At 53.6% G+C, this 9704-nt stretch overlaps 1 protein-coding gene across 1 annotated transcript; it reads right to left on the bottom strand.

Annotated features, from left to right (window-relative positions):
• Positions 1-3027: 3027 nt before the first annotated feature.
• Positions 3028-7314, bottom strand: LOC119874676 (ral guanine nucleotide dissociation stimulator-like). The gene is made up of 6 exons (XM_038560472.1): positions 7115-7314; positions 6618-6728; positions 5822-6015; positions 5174-5233; positions 4055-4248; positions 3028-3816 (listed from the first exon to the last, which is right to left on the bottom strand). Exons 1-6 carry the CDS (start codon positions 7250-7252, stop codon positions 3272-3274), a joined length of 1242 nt encoding a protein of 413 aa, XP_038416400.1. The 5' UTR covers positions 7253-7314; the 3' UTR covers positions 3028-3271.
• Between the last annotated feature and the right edge of the window lie 2390 nt (positions 7315-9704).

The following is a 9704-nucleotide window of genomic DNA, read 5'->3' on the forward strand; positions in this document are numbered from 1 at the left end:
CGTGCTTGTTGGCCATGTCTATGTCTTCCTCTGTGAGATTTCTCTTCATGTCTTTTGCCCATTTCATGATTGCATTGTTTGTTTCTTTGCTGTTGAGTTTAATAAGTTCTTTATAGATCTTGGATACTAGCCCTTTATCTGATACGTCATTTGCAAATATCTTCTCCCATTCTGTAGGTTTTCTTTTAGTTTTGTGGACTGTTTCTTTTGCTGTACAAAAGCTTCTTATCTTGATGAAGTCCCAACAGTTCATTTTTGCTTTTGTTTCCCTTGCCTTCGTGGATGTATCTTGCAAGAAGTTACTGTGGCCAAGTTCAAAAAAGGTGTTGCCTGTGTTCTCCTCTAGGATTTTGATGGAATCTTGTCTCACATTTAGATCTTTCATCCATTTTGAGTTTATCTTTGTGTCTGGTGAAAGAGAGTGGTCTAGTTTCCTTCTTCTGCATGTGGATGTCCAATTTTCCTAGCACCATTTATTGAAGAGACTGTCTTTTTACCAGTGGGTGTCTTTCCTGCTTTGTCGAATGTTAGTTGACCATAAGGTTGAGGGTCCACTTCTGGATTCTCTATTCTGTTCCATTGATCTATGAGTCTGTTTTTGTGCCAGGACCACATTGTCTTGATGACCACAGCTTTGTAGTACAACCTGAAATCTGGCATTGTGATGCCCCCAGATATGGTTTTCTTTTTTTAAAATTCCCCTGGCTATTCGGGGTCTCTTCTGATTCCACACAAGTCTTAAGATGATTTGTACTCTCTGAAGAAAGTCCATGGTATTTTGACAGGGATTGCATTGAACATATAAATTGCCCTGGGTAACATTGATATTTTCACAATATTAATTCTTCCAGCCCATGAGCATGGCATATTTTTCCATCTCTTTGTGGCTTCCTCAATTTCTTTCAGAAGTGTCCTGTAGTTTTTAGGGTATAGATCCTTTACCTCTTTGGTTAGGTTGATTCCTAGGTATCTTATGCTTTTGGGTGCAATTGTAAATGGAATTGACTCCTTAATTTCTCTTTCTTCAGTCTCACTGTTAGTGTTTAGAAATGCCACTGACTTCTGGGCATTGGTTTTGTATCCTGCCACACTGCCAAATTGCTGTATGAGTTCTAGCAATCTTGGGGTGGAGTCTTTTGGGTTTTCTATGTACAGTATCATGTCATCTGCGAAGAGGGAGAGTTTGAATTTTTCTTTGCCAATTTGAATGCCTTTTATTTCTTTTTGTTGCCTGATTCCTGAGTCTAGGACTTCTAGTGCTATGTTGAATAGCAGTTGTGAGAGTGGACATCCCTGTCCTGTTCCTGATCTTAGGGGAAAGGCTCCCAGTGCTTCCCCATTGAGAATATTTGCTGTGGGCTTCTCGTAGATGGCTTTTAAGATGCTGAGGAATATTCCCTCTCTCCCTACACTCTGAAGAGTTTTGATCAGGAACGGATGCTGTATTTTGTCAAATGCTTTCTCTGCCTCTATTGAGAGGATCAGATGGTTCTTGTTTTTTCTCTTGCTGATATGGTCAGTCACATTGTTTTACGTGTGTTGAACCCACCTTGCATCCTGGGTATAAATCCCAGTTGGTCATGGTGAATAATCTTCTTAATATATTGTTGGCTTCTATTGGCTAGTATCCTGTTGAGAATTTTTACATCCATGTTCATCAGGGATATTGGTCTCTAATTCTCCTTTTTGGTGGGGTCTTTGTCTGGTTTTGGAATTAAGGTGATGCTGGCCTCATAGAGGAAGTTTGGAAGTACTCCATCTCTTTCTGTCTTTTAAACAGCTGTAGTAGAATAGGTACAGTCTCTTCTTTAAGTGTTTGATAGAATTCCCCAGGGAAGCCATCTGGACCTGGACTTTTTGTGTCTTGGGAGGTTTATGATGACTGCTTCAATTTCCTCCCTGGTTATCGGCCTGTTCAGGTTTTCTATTTCTTCCTGTTCCAGTTTTGGTAGTTTCTGGCTTTCCAGAAATCTGTCCATTTCTTCTAGATTGCCTAATTTATTGGCATATAGCTGCTCATAATCTGTTTTTAAAATCGTTTGTATTTCCTTGGTGCTGGTAGTGATCTCCCCTTAATTTCAGTCTTTTCTCTCTTCTTTTTAATAAGGCTGGCTAATGGTTTATCTATGTTACTCTTTCAAAGAACCAACTCCTGTTTTGTTGATCAGTTCCTCAGTTCTTCTGGTCTCTATTTCATTGAGTTCTGCTCAAATCTTTTTTAACCCTCTTCTTCTACTGGGTGTAGGATCTATTTGCTGTCTTTTCTCCAGCTCCCTGACAATTGGCTTTCTGACATTGAATTGTAATCCAAATTTTGTAACTCTGTGGGAGAGCGGACTGTTTCTGATTCTTTCTTTTGAGGTGAGTTTTTTCCTTCTAGCCATTTTGCTCAGTGCAGAGTGGCCAAAAACAAGTTGTAATGGAAAAAGGAGAAAAAGAAGAGAAAGAAGCAAAGAAAAAAGAAGGAAAAAGAGAAGAAAAGAAAAAAAGGGGGGGTGAAGCAAACAGAAAACAAAAAACAAGGGGGTCAACTTGCTTTTCCCCTGACCTTCTAACTGGTCTTCTGGGGGAGGGGCCTGCTGTGCTGATTCTGAGGTGTGTGCACCTGGGGGAGCTGCCCAGCCCTCTACCAGGTCTACAGTTCAGTGGGATTCTTAATCCTGTGAGGCCCCTGCTCAGGCCCAGGTACAGGGTGACACCAGGAGGGACAACCACAGTGGCGGCGGCCAGCTGTCCAGCCCTGGAGTCAGCTCCCACAGTAACTACTGCAGCATCCAGTGCGCAGGGGTCCGGGTGCTCCGAGGTAGGGGCACGATCTGCACAGCTCGGGGCCACCCGGTGGCAGGAGAGACCTGGCTGTCCTGTGTCCTCCCGGCCTCTGCCTGTCCCGGGGGAGCCCCGGATCCTCGGCTCTGTCCTCCGGTGCCCTGGGCTCTGGACCTGCGACACTGTGAATGGACCTAAAGTACCACGATGTGTAATTTAAAAGCATCAGAGTCAATTTTGTGTAAAGTTAACTTATCCTTTATTACAATAAAACTCTATAAGCCATTATACAGGTTAAAGGTTAAAGAAAAACTCAAAATATAGAAACAGTGAAATAACAGGGGAGGGCAAGCCTCCGTTGGGCTGCAGCCATCACGAGCCCCACGGTGAGAGCTGGGGCGGGCTCCCTAGGTGGTCAGGGGGCTGCTAACAGGTGGAAGCTGGTTGTTCTGGAGGCAGATGGCAGGTCTGGCCCTCTGGGGACCCCAATTACAGGCACCTGGGCCTACTCCTCCGGGGTGGCCACGGGTGCAGGGGGCTCCTCCTCATCGGAGCAGGGAACCATAGGTTCGACCAGCACGTGCACCACCTTCACCTCAGGAACCAGCATCTCTGCCTTGACCAAGTCCTCATCTCCAGCAGCCACTATCCCCTCAGACCCTGAATCTTCCCCAGGCTCCACAGTCAGAGGTGGGGTGGGCTTTTCGGGTGGTTCAAGTGGTTTCCTCGGCCCTGAGGCCGGTTGCTCCATCGAGTTAGGAGGTGGCTCGGGCATAGCCACGACCTCGAGAGCAGGGGGTGGCGCCTGCTCCTCCTCCAGGTCGCCCAGGGGTACAGGGGGCTCCTGCAGGGCAGAGCAATGAACTAGAGCAGTGACCACTATCTGCAGGGGCTTCGCCTCCCCAGCAGGCGCCTCAGTGCGGGCCGAGTCCTCAGCACCAGCATCCAGGATGGCCTCGATCCCTTCAGGCCCCGACGGGGCAGCAGGCCCCACGGTCCAAGCTGGGGCGCGCTCCAGAGCAGGTTCACGGTGTTTTCCTCGGGCCGAAGCTGTAGATCCAAGAAGACAAAGTATCACCACCAGGACGGACTGTCCACGACCCTCCCAAGTCAAGGCCACTCTTCCCACCACTCCCGGTGTGTGAGGGCAAGAGCCCTGGGAGGTGTCCCCAGGCTGCAGCCCATGGGGTAGGGTGTGAGCCCACCCCCTGCTCCCGGCCCAGCTGCACGGAGGCTGGATCCGGGGGCCCCATCTGTCCCCAGCTCAGCCACTCCCAAGCCTCCTCACCCCCAGCCTCTGGCTTCGCTGCATGGAGGCATCTGAATTGCCTGAGGTAACGCCAGGCCCGGACTTCCACGTCTGAGCCTGGCAGGTGGTGACTTAGGAATTGTAGAAGTTTCCTAAGGGAGGGAAATGCTGGGAGCTGACAAAAGTCGTCCCGATAATAATCCAGCCATATTTCCAGCATGCAGGAGATGGCCCTGGGGAGGGACAGGCAGGCACAGGCGTCAGAAGACAGGGCTCTGTCACATGCAGGTGTCCCGGGGAAGCCCTGCAGGACCCGGGGCCCCAGACTCCCGCGTGGGGCTATCGGAGGCCAGTCCTGCTCATCGTTCCCCTGCCATCTGGTGGTCCTGCCTGCCACAGGCCTGCTCCCCAAGGAGGGGCTGGCACGCAGCCTCTGTGCGGGGAGCCCAGGCCCAGCGGTGTGACCATCACCATCTCTCCTGGGGAAGCGGGGCTCCCTCCTCAGCCTGGTCCCTGCCCACCTGCCCCTTGAGTCCACCGGCAGGCATCAGGGGACGGGGGGTGTCTGGCCTGTCATTGCCCTCACTGCACACACTGTCGCTCTGGGAAGCTCCAAGGCAGGAGGGCTCGGGCTCTGTGTTCTGCCAGGCCTTGCCAGGAGCCGCCCGGGACCTCCACCTTCCCTCCTGTGTCTCTGGGCTGCCTCCCTCCCGAGGGGCCCCCGGGGGTGTCCTTCCACTGACTCTAATCTCCCATCTCCCACGGGGCGGGGGCCGCCTGGTCCGGGAGCCCTCACCGGCCCTCCTGAGCACCTGCTGTGCCCCCGGGTGCAGGTGCCACCAGATTGGGGAGTACGATGCTCCCCACCCCCTCTGCTCTGGGCTCCAGGTGTGGGGCAGAGAGAGGGTTGGGGGGGCATGGAGAAGGTCTCCCTGAGGGGTCCAAGTGCCTCCCACCAAGCCCACACCCCATCCACCGCTCTCCTTTGCTCTTTTCCAGAAGGGGCCTTAGACCTTTCCCCTGTCACGGGAATTGCAGATGTGTGGGGTGAGGGTGCCAACCGGCGGCAGGAGAGACAAGCAGGTGCGGGCGCCCCACAGCCCCCTCGCTGCCCTCCTGGAGAGGGAAGGCCCTCCTGCAGGAGCCGGAGTCACTCACAGTTTCCAGCGCTGCAGGATGGCGTTGTTATTACCACATGCAGCTACGATGTACCCATACCTAGAGGAGGGCGGGGACATCCCATGAATCGTCCTGTGGGCACGACCTCTCATCATGGGGGCTGTCACCTGTGACCCCGACTAGGCCGGAGCCCTGGGGGCCGTCAGCTCTGTTTGTGGGGCCACGGGCAGCTCCCGGATGCGCCCGCACCTGCTGGGGGTTCCTGAAGCCTTGTGCATGAAAGGGCTCCGGCCAGGCCCATGGCCAATATCCTAGTGGGCCTGAGGCACCCCGGGGTGCCCTGGTCTGGCTGCCCCAGGACACAGACCCCCGATGGACTCTCAAACCTCCCTTTCAATGGGGAAACAGGCCGCTCAGGACCCTGGTGACGGGGGGGTGGGGGGGGTGGGGGCGGGGAGGAGGCACAGGCCTGGTCACGGGGAGGAGGACGGCTGCTGAGCACAGGCACAGCCCCTCTGGCCGACCCGCCACAGGCCGGGCCCCGGGGCTGCCCTCCAGGACCCCGCTAGGCCCTGGGGGACCCTGCTCCAGGCGGGGGAGCAGCCCGAGGCCGGGAAGCTCACACCATCCCCAGCCTCCCCAGCAGCAGGTGGCCCAGCCCTGGGCTGCGGAGGGGCAGGTGCTCACTCGGTGAACAGCAGGTCCAGCACCTCGTCCGTGGTGGCAAATGTACGATAGCCATCCAAAAAGGTGAAAATGGAGATGACGTCCCTGGACAGCAAGGCGGGCAGTAGTTGTCGGACTTCGAGCTCCAGCAGCTCCGTCCGGCTGGAATTCATCGGGACGATCCGATGCCCCCTCCAGGCCGCGGCCCCTGCACCCTGAGGTGGGACAGAGGGGACGTGCAGCCTGCAGGGAGCCGCCCGGAGGCCTGGGATCCCGCCCCGGCAGGCCCTGCGCTGGGGCCCCGTGGGCTTGAGGAGCTGGGGCTCCCTCTCCCGCTCAAGCTCCCTGCCTGTCTCTTACACAAACAGGACCAACTATGCAATAGAGAAACAATCTCAGAGGATAAATGTTCAAAATATTTGGATCAGTACAAGGACCTTCAGAGACACAGAGAGAGAGACCGAGAGAGGCAGCCACACAGACAGAGGGAGAAGCAGCCCGTGCAGGGAGCCCAGGCGGGGCTCGATCCCGGGCCTCGGAGATCAGGCCTGGGGGAAGGCAGGCGCTAACCCCCGGGGGACCAGGCCTCCCCTGAGGGCTCTATTCTGATGTTCCCACACATCTGTGCGCAGGGACTCTGCATCTGGCCCAGGCAGGGGCAGGGCCATGGGGGCAGGTGTGGGGAGGGGGGGATCCAGACTCATGTGGGAGCAGGAGTGTCGGGGGGCCCAGGGGGTAGCAGGCTGGCTTCTGGGACCCGGGGCCCTTCCTGCCGCATCGGGGCCCGGGTGTCGGGGGGCCCAGCCCCTGCACTCACCCTGAGCCCGCGCTGGCCTCTGGTAGCTGCGCAGGGCACCTCCCTGATCCTGGAGGCGGTGGGGCAGACGACCCCTTCGTCCTGCTCGCACCCCACGACCCGGGTGGAGCTCTGTGGAGACAGTGCCCGGCAGCCAGGCAGGAGGCCTCAGCGCCCGGTCTGGCCCCTCGGCTGGGCCGCACCCCCAGCTGCCTCCACCCAGACACCCCACAGTGCAGGCCGCACCCACCGCCCCCGGGGACAGCAAAGGGATGTGGCTGCAGGGCCTTGGGGTGACTCTGGGGCGGGTAGAGGACCTCAGGAACCCTGTTTGCCCCCTGCCCACCATGACATGAGGGTGACCCTGAAGGGATCCCCGGGGAACCTGCTGCCCTGCAGGGTCCCCCAGCCTGCATGGGACCTGCTCACACATCCCTGGTTCCCTGAACCTAAGGAGGAGGGGATGGGGCTCCCAGGATGGTGGCACAGGGGGCCTGGCCTGGCCTGTGCTGTGTTACCTGATGGTGCCTCCTGATCACCGCCCTGATGCCTTGGTACCTATGCTGGAGCCACTGCCTACAGCATAGGAACAAGCCGCACCCCTGGGGTTCCTGGGAGCCAGAGCCCCCAGAGGTGAGAAGGCAGCAAGAGAACATCTTCTAGTAGCAGATGTCTCCAGCCAAGTGAGCCTGAGCTGGGGCTGCACTGGATGCGGGTGCCTGGTTACGGGGGTTCCGAGTTCTGTTGGGCTCTGTGACACGGCAGTGACCTCACTGCCTGGGACCCCCTCCCTGACCCACTCCTGGAGGAAGCTGCAGGGGCAGTGCTCGTGCTGCCGACGCCCCCCTCCCTGCAGGCAATGGCCTGTGCACACAGGGACACAACCACACCCCTGTCCACAGGCCCCAGGGAAGGACTGTGTGCACCCAGGGCCCCAGCCTGGACACACGCCTGGGTTCAGACACGACTGTCCAGTCTTCCCCGGTTTGACCCCGGAGAAGCCGTTGTGCCCGTCGGGGATGGTCTGCATCTTGCCTGTGGGACAGGGGTATCCTAGCGGGTGCTTCCCCCAGACGTCCCCAGGCCACTGTGGCCTCATATCTATGACCTTGGAGGTGGGTGTCACCTGCAGGACATACCTCCACCCACACGTTCTTCCTTGGTGTGTACATGCGTCCAGGCCCACGAGGTCCTGTGTGCACAGGACTAACACACTAATGTTACCTATATGGCAGGGCTGTTTACCTGTAAAATACTGCAAAAAACTACCTATTACAATGTTTGCTATTTATTGGTGTCACCAGTGATGTTGATGATAAGAGTCTTTTAAAAAGATACTTTTATTTTAAGATTATACTTTATTATACAGCTCTAAAGCCACACATGTTTTAAAATCCTAAATCCACATTGGGCCAGAACAGCTGGCTGATAAATAGATTACATTCCAAATATGTGTCAGTAGACACCATTAGCCAAATTGAAAAAAAAATAATAGAAAAAGAGAGGCACTTTCTAGGGACAGTGTCCTTTACATCTCAAGACTATGTCTTGTTTTTTACATGTGGTATCTTATAGTAGTTGGAATTTTTGGTATTTTAAATAAAGGGATTATTTTCCTCAAACACACACACACACACACACACACACACACACACACATGGGCACCGGTACCCTCATTCTGGAGGCCCAGAAGATGACAGTCCCCCCGGGGCAGGGATGGGCAATAGCTCCCCACGATCCTAGGCTCCTGAATCCAAGGCAAACCCTACAGAAGGTGTCGGGGTCTTGGCCTAGAAGGGGTGAGGCCGTCCTCATCCTGAACCCCTGCCTGTCGTGCGTTCCGGGCCCTTCCCTCGTTTCCCCTGGGTGAGCTGTGCCCCCAGTGGGTCGCCCTGACCTGGGCCCTAGGAAACCTGCCGTCAGTCGCAGAACTGCACGTAGACAGGAGGCCCTGACTCTCCAGCCTGACCCCGACTGAACTGAAATCATGTGGTGTGTCCACGCACACTGACCGAGAAACAGAGACACGGACACACACGCAGACACATGTGCAGAACCAGGAAGTTGGCAGAGGAGAAGCAACATCATTGAAGATCATTAAATAAAAAAAGAAAGAAAGCTGAATCTCGAATGGAGAAAATGGAGCAATTAAAATAGAATCATGAAAAAATAATTGATCAAACCAAAAAGCAGAAAGAGGGATAAAGAGGCAGGAGCACATCGGTGACACAAAGCGGCAAGCCTCGAATGTGAGGATGATCGTGCCTCACGGACTCCACAGAACACAAGTCGAGCAACAAGCAGCACCTTCCAGCAAAGGCCTAAGTGGATTATTTTGTGTTGTTTTGATTTAAGATTTTTATTTCTTTATTCATGAGAGTGACAGAGAGTGAGAGAGGCAGAGACATAGGCCGAGGGAGAAGCAGGCTCCATGCAGGGAGGCCGACGTGGGACTCGATCCCAGGGCCCCAGGATCAGGCCCTGGGCCGAAGGTGGATGCTCAACCCCTGAGTCACTTGGGGGGTCTAGACTAAGCTAATTAAAATTTACAAGTGATTGTGAATACTCTGTTTGTAATGTGGTGAAATTTCTGTTTACTAAGAAAGAGAGGGCACCCTGGGTGGCTCAGCGGTTTAGTGCATCTTCACCTTACACCAAATACAAAAACTAACTCAAAATGGATTAAATCTAAATACAGGACATAAACTAAAACCTCTTAGAAGAAAACATGCAGATAATCTTTTTACCTTGATTTTAGCATAGAATACTTCAATATGGCACAAAAAGCACTGGACTTCAGTGTTAAATGCTCTTGTTCTTCAAAGGACATAATAATGAAAATAAAAAAGCAATCCATATAATGGGATAAAATGTTTGTAAATCATATACCTAATGAGAAACTTATTTCCAGAATATATGAAAAACACTGATAAGTCAATAATATAAGTACAAAAAGCTCAATTTAAAAAAAATGGGCAAAGGATATATAAATAGACATTTCTCCAAGGAAGATCAGAAATTGCTGATAATTACTTGACAAGATACCTGACACATTTTCAATTTTCATTGTATCCATTACCAAAGCATCTAACCATACCGTGAAATAGA

This window comes from Canis lupus, chromosome 16, assembly GCF_011100685.1.
Source record: "Canis lupus familiaris isolate Mischka breed German Shepherd chromosome 16, alternate assembly UU_Cfam_GSD_1.0, whole genome shotgun sequence".
NCBI classification, from domain to species: Eukaryota; Metazoa; Chordata; class Mammalia; order Carnivora; family Canidae; genus Canis; species Canis lupus.

What these genes read in the sequence shown, in the direction of transcription:
- LOC119874676 (XM_038560472.1), bottom strand. Translation starts at nt 7,252, where the DNA reads ATGTTCTCTTGCTGCCTTCTCACCTCTGGGGGCTCTGGCTCCCAGGAA. An exon ending in CTGGACCTGCTGTTCACCGA is followed by an intron (nt 5,234 to 5,821) that starts GTGAGCACCTGC and finishes GCCCTCCTCTAG; the next exon opens with GTATGGGTACATCGTAGCTG. An exon ending in ATCCTGCAGCGCTGGAAACT is followed by an intron (nt 4,249 to 5,173) that starts GTGAGTGACTCC and finishes GTCCCTCCCCAG; the next exon opens with GGCCATCTCCTGCATGCTGG.